At 46.8% G+C, this 20,082-nt stretch overlaps 1 protein-coding gene across 1 annotated transcript in view; it reads right to left on the reverse strand.

Annotated features, from left to right (window-relative positions):
• slc44a4 (solute carrier family 44 member 4) overlaps positions 1 to 20,082 on the reverse strand; it is a 115,030-nt gene that overhangs the window by 33,657 nt on the left and 61,291 nt on the right. Inside the window, exons 9-14 of the mRNA XM_068009355.1 lie at positions 17,845 to 17,928; positions 16,835 to 16,947; positions 9,239 to 9,361; positions 8,180 to 8,279; positions 6,598 to 6,690; positions 4,146 to 4,248 (exon numbers count right to left, since the gene is read on the reverse strand). Coding sequence (XP_067865456.1) covers positions 4,146 to 4,248; positions 6,598 to 6,690; positions 8,180 to 8,279; positions 9,239 to 9,361; positions 16,835 to 16,947; positions 17,845 to 17,928 — 616 coding nt within the window. The remainder of the gene's footprint in view (positions 1 to 4,145; positions 4,249 to 6,597; positions 6,691 to 8,179; positions 8,280 to 9,238; positions 9,362 to 16,834; positions 16,948 to 17,844; positions 17,929 to 20,082) is intronic.

Consider the following 20,082-nt stretch of genomic DNA (forward strand, 5'->3'; position numbering starts at 1 on the left):
TAATTACAGAGAGCTGGCATGGACACGATGGGTCGAATGGCCTCCTTCTGTGCTGGAACCATTCTACATTGAGTGTTCAAAATACAGAGGGAACTGTTCAGTCACCAACTTGCAAACAAAGTAAGCATTCCTGAAGCATGAGTACAGTCACTCACTGGAGTTAGAAGGTTGGAGGTTCAAGCCTCACTCCAGGACCTGAGTAAATCATCCAAATCATCAATGTCAGGTGCTGGCATTTAGAAAGGATTTTTAAACTGAGGATACCAGTCTGTCAGTTCAGGAGGGTGGAAAAGATTATCCCACCCACCTCCACCCACCCCACAAACGGAGTCCTCCCAGTGGCTTCTAAGAAAGGTACTGCAATAATCTTCATATTGATTGGACAAATCAAATTAGCAAAGGTAACCTGGTGGATGAGTTCATAGAGTATTCGAGACAGATTCTTCGAACAATATGCTGTGGAACCAACCAGGGAGTGGGTTATTTTAGACACGTTAACGCATAATAAGGAAGGATTAATTAATGACCTCATGGTAAAGGATCCTCTAGGCAAGAGTGATCATAACATGATGAATTTCACATTCAGTTTGAGGTTGAGAAATTTGGGTCTGAAACTAGCATCTTAAACTTAAATAAAGGCAATTACAAGGGTATGAGACAGAGTTGGCTAAAGCAGACTGGGAAAATAAGTTAAAAGGTAAGAGGATAGAGGAGCTGTGGCACACATTTCAGCAGATATTTCAGAATTCTCAACAAAGATATATTCCATCGAGAAAGAAAGACTCTTGTCACGCACATTGAAAGTGCAATGACACAATGGACTAACTCTGGAGAGTTATGAAAAAATGAACTTTGTCTTTACAAAAAAAGAACTTTTATTTTATAAAGTGAACAATGGTCCAAAATGGCCACCAAAGAAAAGGGGATTAGTCATTTGTATATTCAAGCAGTCTGACAAAGACCAAGGACAAATTTCCAAAGCCAAAAAGTGTTAATGAAGTCCATCTTACATCTATTCTGAAAACATTGCAGAATTGAATGTCTTCTTCTAAAACAAAGGAGGTGTGAAATAGCCAGGGCCTGGGCCATTGTGTGATCACCATGGGTAAGAAACCAGTGTGTGCTAACCAGAAAGTGAGAGGTGACAGAGTTTTACCTGAAAACAAAGACAGCGAGTGAGAGAGAGAGAGAGAGAGAGAGGGAACAGAACCTTCAATGGAGAGAAGTCTATAATCATCTCAGGGCTGCAACTATTTAGAACTTAACAGGTTTATTGTAACCCTTCTCCCCCACTAAAACCCACCTACCTCTTGCCCTTCTCTATCTGTTTCATCTTGTGTGTCTTTGTCTGTGTCTCTCTCTCTCTGTCTGTCTGTGTGTCTCTTTCCCTGTGTGTGTACGCACGAGCGAATAAGGTTGTGCCAATTTTGGGATAAGGTATATTGACCAATAAACAATCGACTTTGTTTTTAAAACCTACAAGAAAACCTGTCACTGTCTGTTTATTTGAAAACAAAATCCCAAGGGTCTAAACTCTAATATAAATACACTTGCTGCTGTCAGGTGGAGAGTTGAACAGTGGGAACCACCTACGTCACACCACATAGCCATAACACACTAGGAGAAGGACGCACCACCTGTCTAACTAAGGAAATAAAGGTGATATCACATTGAAAGAAAAGGCTACAATGCGGCCAAGATTAGTGGTAGGCCAAAAGATTGGGAAAAATATTTAGAAACTAGCAAAGGATGGCTAAAAAAAAAAGAAGAGAAAATAGAGTATGAGAGTAAACTAGCAAGAAATATAAAACAGACAGTAAGAGCTTCTACAAGTATATAAAAAGGAAAAATGTAAAGTAGAGTTGGTCCCTGAGAGGATGAAACTGAGGAATTACTAATGGGAAACAAGGAAATGGCAGAGATTTTGAACAAGTATTTTGTATTCGTCTTTACAGTAGAAGATACAAAAATATTCCAAGAATAGTAGAAAATCAGGAGGCAAAAGGGAAGGAGGAACTTAAAACAATCACCATCACTGGAGAAAAAGTACTAGGAAAACTAATGGGACTAAAGGCTGACACATCTCCTGGACCCCATGGTCTGCATCCTCGGGTCTTAAAAGAAATGGTTGTAGAAATAGTTGATGCATTGGTTGTAATCTTCCAAAATTCCCCAGATTCTGGAAAGGTCCCAGCAGATTGGAAAACTATAAATGTAACAGCTCTATTCAAGAAAGGGTGGGGATAGAAAGCAGGAAACTATAGGCCAGTTAGCCTAACATTTGTCATTGGGAAAATGCTAGAACCCATTGTTAAAGAGGTAGTAGCAGGACATTTAGAAAAATCACAATACAATCAGGCAGAGTCAACATGGTTTTATGAAAGGGAAATTGTGTTTGACAAATTTATTGGAGTTCTTTGAGGATGTAACAAGCAGGGTGGATAAAGGGGAACCAGTAGATGTAATGTATTTGGATTTCCAAAAGGCAGTCGATAAGGTGCCACTTAAAAGGTTACTACACAAGATAAGAGCTTATAGTGTTGGGGGAAATCTATTAGCATGGATCGAGGATTGGCCAACTAACAGGAAACAGAGAGTCGGGATAAATGGATCATTTTCAGGATAGAAAACTGTAACTAGTGGAGTACCACTGGGATCAGTGCTGGGGAATCAACTATTTACAATCTATATTAATGACTTGGATGCAGGGACTGAGTGTATTGTAGCCAGATTTGCAGACGATACAAAAGATATGTAGGAAAGCGAGTTGTGAGGAGGACACAAAGTGTCTGTAAAGAGATATAGATAGGTTAAGTGAGCAGGAAAAAATTTGGCAGATGGAACATAATGTGGGAAAATGTGAGGTTGTCCACTTTGGTGGAAAGAATAGAAGAGCAGAATTTTATTTAAATAGAGAGAAACTGCAGAATGCAGTGGTACAGAGGGATCTGGGTGTCCTTGTACAGGAATCACAAGAAGTTAGCATGCAGGTACAACAAGTAATTAGGAAGACAAATGGAATATTGGCTTTTATTGCAGGGGGGAATGGAGTACACAAGTAGGGAAGTCTTGCGACATTGGTGCATTGGTGAGACCACACCGAGAGTACTGCATACAGTTTAGGCCTCCTTACTTAAGAAAGGATATACTTGCATTGGAAGCAGTTCAGAGAAGATTCACTAGGTTGATTTCTGGGATGAAAGGGTTGTCTTATGAAGAAAGGTTGAGCAGGTTGGGCCTGTACTGATTGGGGTTTAGAAAAATGAGGGGTGATTTTTTTTTGTATTCATTCATGGGATGTGGGCGTCGCTGGCTAGGCCAGCATTTATTGCCCATCCCTAATTGCCCTTGAGAAGGTGGTGGTGAGCTGCCTTCTTGAACTGCTGCAGTCCATGTTGGGGTAGGTACACCCACAGTGCTGTTAGGAAGGGAGTTCCAGGATTTTGACCCAGTGAAGGAACGGCGATATAGTTCCAAGTCAGGATGGTGTGTGACTTGGAGCGGGAACTTATTGAAACATACAAGATTCTGAGGGGGCTTGACAGGGTAGATGCTGAGAGGATGTTTCTCATCATGGAGGAATCTAGAACACAGTTTAAAAATAAGAGGCCTCCCACGGAGATGAGGAGTTATTTCTTCTCTCAGACGGTCATTAATCTTTGGAATTCTCTTCCTCAGACAGCAGTGGAGGCTGGGTCATTGAATATATTCAAGACTGAGTTAGACAGATTTTTAATCCACAAGGAAGTCAAGGGATTTGGTGGGGGAGACAGGGAAGTGGAGTTAAGGCCACAATCAGATCACCCACGATCCTCTCAAATGGCAGAGCAGGCTCGAGCGGCCGAATGGCCTACTCCTGCTCCTAATTCTTCCGATCACACTCCTCCCTTCATCAGAAACAAATCGCTCGAGACCTTCATCTCATTACAGTTTGTGGGATCTTGCTGTGCACAAAGGCTTTTGCTGACAAAATATAGTCACGAGAACTCATTGGCTGTGATGTACGTATGACATCCAGAGGAATGGGAAAGATTATATATAAATGCACCTCATCTTGTTTCATTCAAAGGAAAACCTGAGAGTGGGGGGGTGGGGGGGGGGGAAACCCAAGGAACTTATTTTGTGTCTTTGATGGGTGCACTTACCATGGGATCACAAGTTTCATTGCCACTGATGGAGTCACAGTCTGAGGATGCAGCGCCCAGGTTTACCACTCTGTATAGAGGCTGCCCTGATGTGGCCAGATATCTAAACAGCACCAAATGTTAACGAAACAGTAACAGACCAGAAAGAGTTTTCAAAATCAACCCAACCTGAGAGTTTAAATCAAATCTTCCCCGCTTGCCCAGAGAGTATCGACACACTGCCCTTCGGCTACGTCATCCAAAAAACAATGTTAGTTTTCACATGTACGCTGAGGACACCCAGCTGTACCTCACCACCACCTCTCTCAACTCCTCCACTATTGCTAAATTATCAGGCAGTTTATCCAAAATCCAGTACTGGAGGAGCAGAAATTTCCTCCAATTTAATATTGGGAAGACTGAAGGCACTGTTTTCAATCCATGCTCCAAACTCCATGTCCCAGCTACCGACTCCATCCCTCTCCCTCGCAACATCTGTTCACACCCTTGGTGTCATATTTAACTCCAAGATGAGCTTCCGACCTCATATCGATGATCTTGCCAACTGGTGGAGAAAGCTCAAGGGGCTGACTGGCCTGCTCCTAATTCATATATTCGTCTGTTCATACATTCGTGCCATTTGGGTTGCCTGTTGCCACCTCTGTATCATCGGCCAACTTCGCCCTGTCTCAGCTCATTTGTTCCTGAAACTCTCATTCATGCCTTTAGACAACAATTGCAACTCACTCTTGGCTGGTCTCCCACATTCTACCCTCTGTAAACTTGAGCTCATGCAAACCTCAGCTGTCAGTGTCCTAACACACACCAAGTCCCGTTCCCCTCTCACCCCTGTACTCACTGATCTACATTAACACACACCAAGTCCCGTTCCCCTCTCACCCCTGTACTCACTGATCTACATTAACACACACCAAGTCCCATTCCCCTCTCACCCCTGTACTCACTGACCTACATGAACACACACCAAGTCCCGTTCCCCTATCATCCCCTGTACTCACTGATCTACATTAACACACACCAAGTCCCGTTCCCCTATCATCCCCTGTACTCACTGATCTACATTAACACACACCAAGTCCCGTTCCCCTATCACTCCTGTACTCACTGACCTACATTAACTCACACCAAGTCCCATTCCCCTATCACCCCCTGTACTCACTGACCTACATTAACACACACCAAGTCCCGTTCCCCTATCACCCCCTGTACTCACTGACCTACATTAACACACACCAAGTCCCGTTCCCCTATCACCCCCTGTACTCACTGACCGACATTAACTCACACCAAGTCCCGTTCCCCTATCACCCCCTGTACTCACTGACCTACATTAACTCACACCAAGTCCCATTCCCCTATCACCCTCTGTACTCACTGACTTACATTAACACACACCAAGCCCCGTTCCCCTATCACCCCCTGTACTCACTGACCTACATTAACACACACCAAGTCCCGTTCCCCTATCACCCCCTGTACTCACTGACCTACATTAACACACACCAAGCCCCGTTCCCCTATCACCCCCTGTACTCACTGACCTACATTAACACACACCAAGTCCTGTTCCCCTATCACCCTCTGTACTCACTGACCTACATTAACTCACACCAAGTCCCATTCCCCTATCACCCTCTGTACTCACTGACTTACATTAACACACACCAAGCCCCGTTCCCCTATCACCCCCTGTACTCACTGACCTACATTAACACACACCAAGTCCCATTCCCCTCTCACCCCTGTACTCACTGACCTACATTAACACACACCAAGTCCCGTTCCCCTCTCACCCCCTGTACTCACTGACCTGCACTGGCTCCCGATCAAGGAACATCGTGATTTTAAAATTCTCATACTTGTTCTCAAATCTCTCTGAGGTCTCACCCCTCCCTTCCTCCGTAATCTCCTCCAGACCCAGAACCCTGTGAGATATCGGTGCTCCTCTAATTCTGGCCTCTTGTGCATCCCTGATTTTAATCGCTGGAGGCTGGAACTCCCTCTCTAAAACTCTCCACCTGACTTTCCTCCTTTAAGACACTCCCTAAAAGCTACTCCTTTGACCAAGCTTTTGAACAGCAGACCCAATCCCTCCCTCTGCATGGTTAAGGGGAAAGAGTGGCACTAACTGAATGGGTTGCAGAGAGCTGGCACAGATTCAACCAGCCGAACGGCCTCCTCTTGATTCTATGAAGCTTGGTGCCATATTTTGTTTTAAAGCATTCCTGTGAAGCGCCTTGTGGACGTTTTCTTACAGTAAAAGGCGCTACATAAATACAAGTTGCTGTTGTTGAGGACGGCCAATGCAAGGCAGCTTGTCACTGCACCTTCCAACACACAGGATAATGAGACCTCTTCTCCCCTCACCAATTCCAATATAACTCAAGGTCAACGTCGTCCAACCTCAGCCTGAGTGCGCGGTTCCCGCCCAGGTTGAACAGCCAAAGGATACAATGCAGTCATCCCCCAGTAGGCCACACAGATCACCAACAGTACAAACGTTACTAGTGGGTAAAGGAGTGATGACATGATGTGACCTATTGCTCTGTTTGGATGAAAGAGAGGAGAAAAACAGAAGATTATTCCACATCGCTCACCGTTACAGAAGATTATTTGTAAGAAGTCCACCTCACGTTCAAAAATAAACACTTACAAAAATTAACCACCCATTCTAGCCTCCCCTCCATTGTCCTATTAAGTCCACACATCAGTGCCAAAGGGACACAGAGGGTATCATTCCTCTCTCACCTTCCGTCCGTCCTCTCCTCCCGTCCGCCCTCCTAATCTCTCCACGGATAGCGTTACAGAAACAATACTTATAGACCCTGGCATTTAGTAGCTCAAAGTTGTGATTTGATTGACATATTCACAATATCAAGGGGAACAGACTGGGAGAAGCTATGTCCAGTGGTTGGGGAGTTCAGGACCAGGAGGCATAGTCGAAAAATTAGAGGCAGACCTTTCAAGAGTGAAATTAGGAAACACCTATACACACAAAAGGGTGGTTGAAGTCTGGAACTCTCTTCCACAAATGGCAATTGACGCTGGATTAATTGTTCATTTTAAATTTGAGATTGATAGATTTGTGTTCACTAAAGGTATAAAGGGATGTGGGGCAAAGGAAGTTCGGTCACAGATCAGCCATGATCTTGTAGAACGGCGGAAGAGGCACGAGAGGGGCTGAATGGGCCTCCTCCTGTTCCTGTGTAACAGGCTCGAGACCGGCTGATTGGCCTCCTCCTGCTCCTGTGTTGCTAGAACAGAGGAGAGAGTCCCACCAACTTTCTCCACCAATAGCAGGAGAGCAGTTATTGGATGTGCAGGGTAAACACACTACAGGAAAGATGTGATGGCATTGCAGTGGGTACAGAGGAGATTTACGAGGATGTTGGCAGGATTGGAGAATTTTGGCTGTGAGGAAAGATTGAGGTTGTTTTCTTTGGAACAGAGGAGGCAGAGGGGAGATTTAATTCAAGTGTATTAAATTATGAGGGGTCTAGATAGAGTAGATAGGAAGGACCTATTCCCCTTGGTTGAGGAGTCTGTAGCAAGGGGGCATAGATTTAGGCAAGGAGGTAGGAGGAATTCGAGGGGAACGTATTGACCCAGAGGGTGGTGAGGGTCTGGGACCCACTGCCTGAAAGGGTGACAGAGGCAGAAACCCTCATCACATTGAAAAAACACTTGGACATGCAGCTGAAGTGCCGTACCCTACAGGGCTACAGACCAAGAGCTGCAATGTGGGATTAGGCTGGATGACACTTCACCAACCGGCACAGACACGATGGGCCGAATGGCCTCCTTCTGCGCTGTCCGTTTCTATGATTCTATGAATAGGAGGCGGGAAACCAGGTCGAGTACCCAGCCAGGGAGACGTGTGTCTTGTTCACTTTCTGGACCTGTCCGACACCCATTTACAGGTCGGCATCGGGAATTATGCAGTGGTAAAGATTAACCAGTCCCAGGATAGCGAGAGGAGTTGCCAGTGAACTGGTCACGCTGGGCACAGGCTGCGAGCGGGTGGGCACACCTACTTGCTGGCTTCCTTGATGAGTGCAATGGCAATCAGGATTCTTTTCCGCAGGAATATCAGCAACAGCAGGATTATCACCTCGAGGACGACCAGGATAATCACTGCAATAGGAAAATCTTACATTCAGACAGGCAATTCGAGACCAGGGATAATCCCGTTCAAATATCACATCAAAAGTCCTTCATCACAATGATGCATTTCCACCACTGACTGAAGATGCATCAAAAATTAGTCTTCCATCTCCGACGTGCCTGCTCTCTCCCGAGTTTTATCCACTATGTGGTGGTGATTCATATCAAAGGACCATTTCCTATGCATGCTCTAGCCTTCGAGTACCTTCCCCAAGTGGGAGCTCTCCCTGTATGAGTCTAATTCGCCAACATGGAAGCCACTTTAGAAAAGTGCATCGACCGCCAGCACGATTGCACAAGCAAGGCGGCTGATTGGCTAATCTGTTTTGTTTGCTGGTGTGGATTGAGGGAATGGAGGTTCGCCTGGACATCAGGAGACCTCCCCTCTGTTCCAATGGCATTTTGGGGATCTTCCCCATCCTCCTGAACGGGGATCTGGGACCTCTGTTTAATATGAACGGACAGCGGCTCTGACAACGCGGCACTCCCTCGGCACTGCACTGACAACCCAAGTCCTGAAAACGGAGGCAAATGCCCTCCTAACAAGCCAGGCTGACATGACACCCACCTCTGGTGGGGTGGAGTGGTGGGGTGGGGGGGAGGGGGGCAAAGGTTCCCTGACGGCTCAGCACCTGCCCTCACACGACAGGCGGGATTGTAAGGTGATAAGGCCTGGGTTCCTGCAGCTGTGCCTCTCGCCTCTCGGAACTCACCTTGTACCCATTCCAAAGCTGCCTTGAAAACCTGCCGGAAACAAAAAGGAGAAGGAAAACAGGCCATCGTTTCATGGAATTTCTCCAATGTTATGGTCTACCATTGGAACAGTGACCCCCTCGTTTCCCCCCTGACCAGGCCCATGCTCCCGGGATTCATGCACACTGGACAGGGACTGCCCAATGCCTCTGAGAGACACACACACAAACACTCACAGACAGCCAGCCAGGTCTCCTTGACCTGTCCGTAAATCCTAAAATCCGTAGTGAAGCCGACAGTTGAAATGGTAGCTCCCCTTTTGTTGAGCTCGTCATACTCCCAGTAGCAGTGCCAGATACCTGGAACCAAACAACACAGGGAAAGAGTGAAGAACTCACACTTGGCGCTGGGGGAATAGTTTCTTTACAGGCAAATGTTTCCTGTTCCATAAGAACATAAGAAATAGGAGCACGAGTAGGCCATTCAGCCCGTCAAGGATGCTCCACCATTCAAGATGATCATGTCTGATCTGATTGTGACCTTACCTCCACTTTCCTCCCTGCCCCCCCATAACCCTATACTCCCTTGCAGATCAAAAATCTGTCCAACTCAGTCTTGAATATATTCAATGACCCAGCCTCCAGTGCTGTCTGGGGAAGAGAATTCCAAAGATTAACAACCCTCTGAGAGAAGAAATTCCCCCTCATCTCCGTCTTAAATAGAAGACACTTTATTCTGAAATTTTGTCCCATAATTCTAGATTCCCCCACAAGGGGAAACATCCTCTCAGCATCTACCCTGTCAGGCCCCCTGAGAATCTTGTACATTTCAATAAGATCACCTCTCATTCTTCTAAACTCCAATGAGTACAGGCCCAACCTATTCAACTCTTCCTCGTTAAGACAAACCCTTTACCCCAGGAATCAGCCAAGTGAACCTTCTCTGAACTGCCTCCAATACAATTATAACCCTCCTTAAATAAAGAGACCAAAACTGTACTGCAAACAGCACTGCAATACTGGATCACGAGCACAGTGAGTGCAGGGGGGGAAAAAAAATCACCAAAAAGACATCCTACCTATCACACAAATGAGTAATGTGATGTATGAATTTTAATGCCAGTGTAATGCTAGGTATATAGGCCGTACGTCCCAAAGACTGGCCGGTCGTCTCAAACAACATGTCCCGACTGCTGTTCGCAATGGTCAAGGTACAGACCGTTCCCAACCAGCCGATGCTTGCACAACCCAGAACACAGTGTCCAACATTAGATGTGATTCCGCAAATGAACAACATTTGCCAAATAATCTTCAGGGCGGCACAGTGGCACAGTGGTTAGCACTGCAGCCTCACAGCTCCAGGGACCCGGGTTCGATTCTGGGTACTGCCTGTGTGGAGTTTGCAAGTTCTCCCTGTGTCTGCGTGGGTTTTCTCCGGGTGCTCCGGTTTCCTCCCACAAGCCAAAAGACTTGCAGGTTGATAGGTAAATTGGCCATTATAAATTGTCACTAGTATAGGTAGGTGGTCAGGAAATATAGGGACAGGTGAGGATGTTTGGTAGGAATATGGTAGTGTGGGATTAGTATAAATGGGTGGTTGATGGTCGGCACAGACTCGGTGGGCCGAAGGGCCTGTTTCAGTGCTGTATCTCTAATCTAAAAAAAATCTAATCTAATTACACTGACAACCAATTTAACATTGCCGGTAGGAATCGCAGTGTGGCGCATTTGCACCTACTGGAAGCTACATATATTTTTACACTGAGCCATGTTCTTTGCAGACAGAAAGAACATGTACAAACATTGTGCCTGTTTCAGCTAAACAAAATAAGTGACAGCCATTTGCTGGTTCATTCCTCAGGGCAGTGCCTTGACCAATCAGAGTCAAGCTGCCTGGTTTCAATTTCAAACAAAGCTTGGCAGTTAACTGGTGCATTCACCATGGCAACGCCTCTACCAATCAGAGTCCACTTGCCAACCAATCAGCACTCTCTTCTCATACAGTATAAATTTGTTGTTTTCCCTTACATTGGTATTCTTGCGAATTGTCCGGATGAGTGCAAGACAAAAAGCTTTGACAAAATGTCTCTCTTTTCAGTAATAGTCAAGTTCTGTACTACCAAACGACCTTTGGTTTTCATTCAAAATGGGCACATCAGCAACATTCATTCCCTCCACAGTGGCAGCAGTGTGTACCATCTACAAGATGCACTGCAGCAACGCACCAAGGCTTCTTAGACAGCACCTTCCAAATCTACGACCTCTACCATCTAGAAGGACAAGGGCAGCAGATGCATGGGAACATCACCACCTGCAAGTTCCCCTCCAAGACACACACCATCCTGACTTGGAACTATATCACCGTTCCTTCACTGTCGCTGGGTCAAAATCCTGGAACTCCCTTCCTACCCCACATGGACTGCAGCGGTTCAAGGTGGCAGCTCACCACCACCTTCTGAAGGGCAATGAGGGATGGGCAATAAATGTTGGCCTAGCCAGCGACACCCACAATAAAACAAACCATTGTGTATCCCTCATCTATAACTGTCCCACAATCCTTTTCTGTTCATTTAGATACACCTGACACAATGAAGTAAATTCATGTCAAAATTCATCGTCCAATCCCCAATGAGCAGCCTCATCGAGTCAAAAACGGACTTGAATCTTTTTTTTGGCTTCTCTTCTTCCCACTATATCCAAAAATATTTAAACCACACCTTCAAGCAGACAGGCTCCCTTCATAAAAGCAAAATACGGCAGATGCTGGAAATCTGAAGCAAGACCTGAAACATTAACTCGGTTTCTCTCTCCACAGATGCTGCCAGAAAAGCTCAGTATTTCCAGCACTTTCTGCTTTTTGTTAGGGGCCCTTTCTATTCTATTTCAAGACCTAGACAGGCTTTCTAAAGCTCCAAATAGGCCCCAGCTGGAATACTGTGTCCAGTTCTGGTCACCACACTTTAGGAAGGATGTGAGGGTCCTTGAGAGGGTGCAGAGGAGATTTACCAGAATGATTCCAGGGATGGGGGATTTTAGATACAAGGGTTAGATTGGAGAAGCTGGGGTTGTTCTCCTTGGAGCAGGGGAGATGTGATTGACGTGCACAAGATTATGACAGGATAAGATAGACAAAGAAAAGCTTTTCCCATGAACTAATGGTACAAGTACTCGGGGACACAGATTGAAGGTTTTGGGCAAGAGATGCAGGGGGAATGTGAGGAAGAACATTTTTTACCCAGCGAGTAGTAATGACCTGGAACTCACTGCCCTCAAGGGGGGGGGGGGGGCGGTGAAAGCGGAGACAATCATTTCAAAAGGAAATTGGACGGGCACTTGAGGGAAATAAACTAACCGGACTACGGGGATCAAGCAGGGGGGAATGGGAGTGACTGGTTTGCCCTCTGGCATGGACTCGATGGGTCGAATGGCCTCCTTCCATTCTGTAATGACTATGACTTGTTCTAGCGGTCAATGGGAAGCCACCCCTGGGCCTGGCTGCTGGGACAAAATGACCATTAAAAAGTGACCAGATTGTCTGAAAAAAACCTGACAGATTTGTCAATGCTGGACAGGAATGGCCGAGAATCCCGACTCATTGCAGCTGGCAGTTGACTCCAGTCTCTGGGTAGCCAGGAATGGACGATAATTACGTCCTTACCTAAATCACCCAGATTCAAAGAAGAAAAAAAAAAGCAAATTATTCGATGGCTTCGATGCACTTTCTTGCCCTCCTGACCGAGCCCCTCACATTCCGGGGCTGTTTCCAGGAGAGCGCCTTTCTGTTGCTGATTTATTTGCCCTTCCGCATTGGCCTGGTGATGGGCTCACGTTGAGGGCGAGGGAGGAAGGTTCAGAGTTCAGAGCACAGGAACAAGGAACAGGCCATTCAACCCCCTTGAGCCTCCTCCACCACTCGATTAGATCACAGTTGTTCAGTAACTCGAGTTGTTGACTCACTTCGAAAAGTTGTTTTCCTGGGAGTCGCTAATCGACCCACACACGAGGCAAACCACCTGTGTGAGTGAACAAAGCACTGTCATCACGACACATGGGCTGAAATCCTGCACGAGGGATTGAAATGGGGAAGCAGAAAGGGGTGGATGATAATGCCGGGCTGACCTTCCAATGATTCAGCCCACAATCCATCTAATCCACCCGCAGACCAGCTGGCGAGAGACATAAGTTGCCAAAACAACATCTCTCAAGAGGAAGGTTGCACAGCTGAGGCCAGGATGTGTGTACGCCACGAGCAGGGTGTTGGTGCAGAAATTAATTTTGCAACAGAGGTAACGTGTCAACACAAAGCTCCAGGAACAGAGGATTTCATCACAACTCATCTACCATAGACCTCAAAACAGCCCCCTCAAATCAGATTTCAAACAGACTTAACTTGATCAATTCCTTCCACCCTTCCATCAAACTAAAAAGAAAAAACACTAAAGCTGTCGGGAAAACCCAAACGGGCTCAGGAACGGCCCATCGGGGAGTGAAATCTGTCACACTTAGCTTGCCCTACTTAAACGTGACTCCAGTCCCACACTGATCACTTCGGCAGGTCAGAGGCTGGGAATCCTCCAATGAGTAACTCACCTCCTGACTCCCCAAAGCCTGTCCACCATCTACAAGGCACAAGTCAGGAGTGTGATGGAATACTCTCCACTTGCCTGGATGGGTGCAGCTCCAACAACACGCAGGAGCTTGACACCATCCAGAACAAAGCAGCCCGCTTGATTGGCACCCCATCCACAAACATTCACTCTCTCCACCACCAATGCACAGTGGCAGCAGTGTGTACCATCTACAAGATGCACTGCAACAACGCACCAAGGCTCCTTAGACAGCACCTTCCAAACCCGCGACCTCTACTAACTAGAAGGACAAGGGCAGCAAATGCATGGGAACACCACCACCTGCAAGTTCCCCTTCAAGTCACACACCATCCTGACTTGGAACTACATCACCATTCCTTCACTGTCACTGGGTCAAAATCCTGGAACTCCCTTCCTAACAGCACTGTGGGTGTACCTACCCCACATGGACTGCAGCGGTTCAAGAAGGCAGCTCACCACCACCTTCTCAAGGGAAATTAGGGATGGTCAATAAATTCTGGTCTTTGAACCGATGACCTCGGGGCATTAACTTGGGTCTCTGGATTACTAGTCCAGTGAAAATACCACTATACCACCACCTCCTCATGTCTGATAAATGTCTGGGAAGGGTCTTGGGATATTTTACTTTAAAGGCATTATAAAAATGGAAGTTGTTGTTGTAATTGACAAACCAGCCAGGAGGTGGGAGGAGGAGAATATCCTTTTTAAATATTGTGATCTGGAACACGCTGCCTGAAAGGGCGGTGGAAGCAGATTCAATTGTCATTTTTAAAAAGTGAATTGGATGAATATTTGCAAGTGAGAGATCTGCAGGTCTATGGGGGGGGGGGGGGGGAAACTAATTAGGCCGCTCTATCAAAGAGCCAGCATTAGCACGATGGGCCGAATAGCCTCCTTCTGTGCTGTACCATTCAGTCCGCAGTACCTTGAGCCTTGATGAATGTTTGTCGGGGAGGGGGTGCTGTGCTGTTCTGCCCTCTCTCACCAGTCACCATATCCATTCTTCCATTAGGGGGATCACTGGATAGCGACTCGGAGCAGATACATTGCCCACCTCTCGTCTATTTAAATATCACAGAATCATTACAGTGCAGGAGACCATTCAGCCCATCGTGTCTGTGCTGGCTCTCCGAAAGATCAACTCTCTCAGTTCCATTCCCCTGCCTTCTCCCTGTAACCCTGCACATTCTTCCTTTTCATATAACTCTCTAATTCCCTTTTCAATGCTTCAATTGAACCTGCCTCCACCACGATCTCAGGCAGATCATTCCAGACCTTAACCACGCGCTGTGTGAAAAAGATTTTCCTCATGTCACTTTCACTTCTCTTACCAAATACTTTAAATCTGTGCCCTCTCGTTCTCCATCCTTTCACTCTGTCCTGACCTGACCCCTCATGGTTTTGAATACCTCTATCAAAACACCTCTCAGCTTCTCTTCTCCAGGGAAAACAGTTCTAACTTCTCCAATCTATCTTGAGAGTGATTGCAGATCTCTGCGGTACAGAGTGGTCTGGCTGTCCCGGGACATGAATCACAAAACATTAGTTTGCAGGTACAGCGAGTCATTCGGAAGGCACATGAAATGTTGGCCTTTATTACAAGGGAAATAGAGTATAAAAGTAGGGAGGTTTTATGGCAGCTGTACAGGGCCTTGGTGAGACCACATCTGGAGTAACTGTGTACAGTTTTGGTCTCCTTATTTGAGAAAGGATATGAACAGTTCAGAGAAGGTTCACAAGACTGATTCCGGGATGAAGGGCTTATCTTATGAAGAAAGGTTGAACAGGTTGTGCCTTTACCCATTGGAGTTTAGAAGAATGAGAGGTGATCTTATTGAAACATACAAGATACTGGGGGGACTTGACAGAGTGGATACTGGGAGGATGTTTCCTCTTGTGGGGGAGACTAGAACTAGGAGACACAGTTTAAGAATAAGAGGTCGCCCTTTTAAGACAGTGATGACTTGCATGGAACACAGTGAAAGCTGGATCAGTGAATTCAAGGCTGAGTTAGATTCTTATTGACAAGGGAGTCAAGTGTTATGGGGGGCAGTCAGGAAAGTGGAGTTGAGACCACAGCCATGATCTTATTGAATGGCGGAGCAGGCTCGAAGGGCCGAATGGCCTACTCCTGCTCCTATGTTCCTCTTTACTCCAGGAACACTGATGGACACCCTCTGCTGCTGGCCTAGCCAGTGACACCCACATCCTACAAACGATTAAAGAAAAAGGAGATGGAGGGGAGATTCGATAGAGGTGTGCCAAGATTATGACAGGCTGAGATAAGTGAGACAAGGAAAAACTGTTCCCATTAACAAATGGTACAAAGACAGAGAGATGTGCAAGAGATGTGGGAAGCACTTTGTTTTTTAAACCGAGCCTGCGGTAATGACCTGGAATTCGTTGCCTACGAGGGTGATGGAAGCAGAGACAATCAGTGATTTCAAGAGGAGGTTGGATGGGCACTGGAGGGAAATCGACTTGCAGGGCGATTGGGGAAATGGAGCAGGGGAGTGGGACTGACTGGACTGCTCTGCAGAGAGCCAGCATGGACTCGATGGGCCGAATGACGTCCTTCTATGTCATAAACGGCTCTATGACTACGTCCCCTGGCTGGCAAAAGGGAATGAGTTAGTTAAAATTCCATTCTCTTGCCATTTCATCATTTGGGTGGCACAGTGGCGCAGTGGTTAGCACTGCAGCCTCACAGCTCCAGGGACCCAGGTTCAATTCCGGGTACTGCCTGTGTGGAGTTTGCAAGTTCTCCCTGTGTCTGCGTGGGTTTCCTCCGGGTGCTCCGGTTTCCTCCCACATGCCAAAGACTTGCAGGTTGATAGGTTAATTGGCCATTATAAATTGCCCCTAGTATAGGTAGGTGGTAGGGAAATATAGGGACAGGTGGGGATGTGGTAGGAATATGGGATTAGTGTAGGATTAGTATAAATGGGTGGTTGATGGTCGGCACAGACTCGGTGGGCCGAAGGGCCTGTTTCAGTGCTGTATCTCTAAACTAAACTAAAGTCACTCGCCAGTGACAGTGCCTCATCAAAACTTGGCAGATTCCAACCCCTCTCCCCCCCATCACTCCCCCACCCCCTACAGCAGAATGCCCGGCCACAACTTTCCACCTCCCCATCGGAATTGGGATGTCCCAGGATTTGATATTTCACTGACCACACAACGTACACAGTGATTAACTACAGTAGGCAGAAGACACACTCACCATACGCAATGACAGCAACCAGGGCAATGATCAGGATCCAGACCAGAATTCCGGCCAGGAACCTCAGGAGAAGCAGGAACAGCAGGCTCACAATCATGGCAATTACCAAGCCTCTTTTGGAAGGTGGCAGTGGGAAGGGACGCCCAGCAGAAAGGGGGAAGAAAGAGAGAGAGAGACAAAAAGATCCACATTAACTTTCACGCCTCATTCCCAGGTCGTCAGCAATACTTTAAACACAATTTTCCTCTTGAAGGTGTTCAGGCCCGGGAGGGGTGGAATGGAATGGGAGCTGCCTGTCCCTCAGCAGGAATTAGCACGCTCAGACCTCTGCTGTGCCCGCTGCAGGAACTCATGCCAGCCTAGAGGATGCAGGCAGTTCCCGGGGAAGTTCCTAATCTGCGTGGACATGAGGCAGTGGCTTTGGATGGCTAAGGTGGCAGAGTCCACGCACATTGCCAAATCTCTCGGCTTGATAAGGTGATCTACTGCACTCCAAAGGACGACAGGCTGAAGGTTTTAAATTGCAGGTCCAAGTGGGCCCGACCCATGGGGAGCTGCCCCGCGACAGGGCGCGGCCCGCGGGGAGCTGCCCCCCGCCCACCCCCCCCCCATTGCTAATGGTTTGACCAGCCACAGCCTTTGCTCTGAAGCTGTTTCTCGTTGGGCAGGAGAATTATATGAAAGGTAGATTGTTCCATTTCGGGGGGGGGGGGGGGAGGGGGAAATTGAACCGATGGAAAAATGTACGACACAGGAGACCGTTCAGCCCATCGTGTCTATGGCAGACAGGATTAAAGCACCCAGTCTTGCCCGTCAGCAGTGTACGGCAAAGGGCAGTCCCGTCCCGTCCATTCCCCAGAAGGGAGGCTCAGCTGAAACCTTGTGGAGGGGGTGAAATGGAGCAAGGAAGTAGTGAAATTCTAATCCATTCAATTATTGACAACGTGTCAACAGTTTCACCTGGGTCTACCTGGCTCACCCAATCACTGATAGACACAAAAACCACTCACATTAATATCCAATACCAGGACTTTGTAAAATCCTCAAAAATCCTCATGCCCACTTCCCTGGCATTAAAACTCTTCAACAGATCCCTGAAACAGATATTGAACAGTTAGACGCCAAATCCACAACACTTCCAAAAGATTTACATTAACTACTGCAATCATAAGAACATAAGAAATAGGAGCAGGAATGGGCAATTCAGCCCCTCAAGCCTGCCCCGCCATTCAATAAGATCATGGCTGATCTGCCCCAGACCTCAGCTCCTTTTTTGTGCCAGCTCCTCATAACCCTCGACTCCCCGATATTTCAAAAATCTGTCCACCTCCTCTTTAAATACTTTCAGTGACCTAGCCTCCGCAACTCTCCGGGGTAGAGAATTCCAGACATTCACCACCTTCTGAGAGAAGAAATTCCTTCGCATCTCAGTTTTAAATGAGTGTCTCCTTATTCTGTAACTATGTCCCCTAATTCGAGATTCCCCCACTAGTGGAAACATCTTCTCAACATCTACCCTGTCGAGCCCCCTCAGAATCTTGTACGCTTTAATAAGATCACCCCTCATTCTTCTAAACTCTAATGAATAAATACCTAACCTGTTTAGCCGTTCTTGATAAGTCAACCCCTTCATCCCAGGAATCAGCCTCGTGAATCTCTTTCCTCCAATGCTAGTATATCTTTCTTAAAAACGGGGACCAAAACTGTATGCAGTACTCCAGGTGCGGCCTTACCAACACCCTGTACCGTTGTAACAAGACTTCCCTAGTTTTAAACTCCAACCCCTGGCAATAAAGGCCAAAATTCCATTTGCCTTCCTAATTCCTTGCTGCACCTGCATGCTAACTTTGTGTGTTTCATGCACAAGATCACCCAGATCCCTCTGTACTGCAGTATTTTGAAGTCTCTCTCCATTTAAACAATAGTCTGCCTTTTGATGCTTTCTACCAAAGTGTATGACCTCACACTTTCCTACATTGAACTTCATCTGCCAAGTTTTTTCCCACTCACTCAACCTATCTAAATCCTCTTGCAGATTCCTTATGTCCTCATCACAACATGCCCTCCCACCTATTGTTGTATCATCAGCAAATTTGGATACACTACACTCTGTCCCTTTCTCCAAGTCATGAATGTAGATAGTAAATAATTGAGGCCCTCGGACCGATCCTTGTGGCACTCCACTAGTTATGTCTTTCCAACCTGAAAAAGACCCATTAATCCCGACTCTCTGTCTTCTGTGAGTTAACCAATCCTCAATCCATGCTAATACATTACCCCCAATACCGTGAGCTCCTATCTTGTGCAATAATCTTTCATGTGGCACCTTATCGAATGCCTTCTGGAAATCCAAATACACTACATCTACTGGTCCCCTTTGGAATGATTACAGCACAGAAGAGGCCATTCCTCCCATCATGCTCCTGCCAGCTCACTGTAACAGCAGCTCACCGAGTCCCACTCCTTACCATTTCCCCACAGCCCTTTTACTCTTTAGATAATTCTCCCATTCTCCTTTGAAAGCCACGATTGAAACTCCCGGCCCCTTATCCTGGGATTATGAACCCCTAGTTGCAGACTCGCCAGACATTCCCTCTAACCCCGACCATCTTCCCGTCACCCCCCACCCCCATCATCTCCCCTGAATTCTCCACCTTCTCCTTACCCCTTCACTCACTACAATCCTGGCAGCCTGCTCCTGCAAATCCCCCACACCCTCCCCTTACTCCCTTAGCACAGCAACCCTACCTCACAAAGCAATAGTTTAACATTTAGATAGCGCCCCTCGTGTTGAAAAACATCGCAAGCTCCTTCACAGGAGAAGCAGATAGAAATTGACGTGGAGGCACACAAAGTGATATTCTGGGGAGGCGACTGAAAGCCTATTCAAAGAGGTAGGTTTTAATCAGACAGGAGAGAGGCAGAAAGGTGTAGGCAGAGGATTCCAGAACTCACCCCAAGCACCTGAAGACACACTGATTAAAATCAGGGATGTTCAAGAGGCCAGAATTAGAGAGCGCCAGTATCTCGGAGGTTGTGGGTCTGGAGGAGATTCCAGAGAAAGGGAGGGGCGAGACCATGGAGTGATTTGAAAACAAGGAGAAGAATTTTAAAATCTAGTCACAGCTCGACCGGGAGCCAGTGTAGGTCAGTGAGTACAGGGGGTGATAGGGGAACAGGACTTGGTGTGTGTTAATGTAGGTCAGTGAGTACAGGGGGTGATAGGGGAACAGGACTTGGTGTGTGTT

This window comes from Heterodontus francisci, chromosome 29 (assembly GCF_036365525.1).
Source record: "Heterodontus francisci isolate sHetFra1 chromosome 29, sHetFra1.hap1, whole genome shotgun sequence".
Classification (NCBI taxonomy): domain Eukaryota; kingdom Metazoa; phylum Chordata; class Chondrichthyes; order Heterodontiformes; family Heterodontidae; genus Heterodontus; species Heterodontus francisci.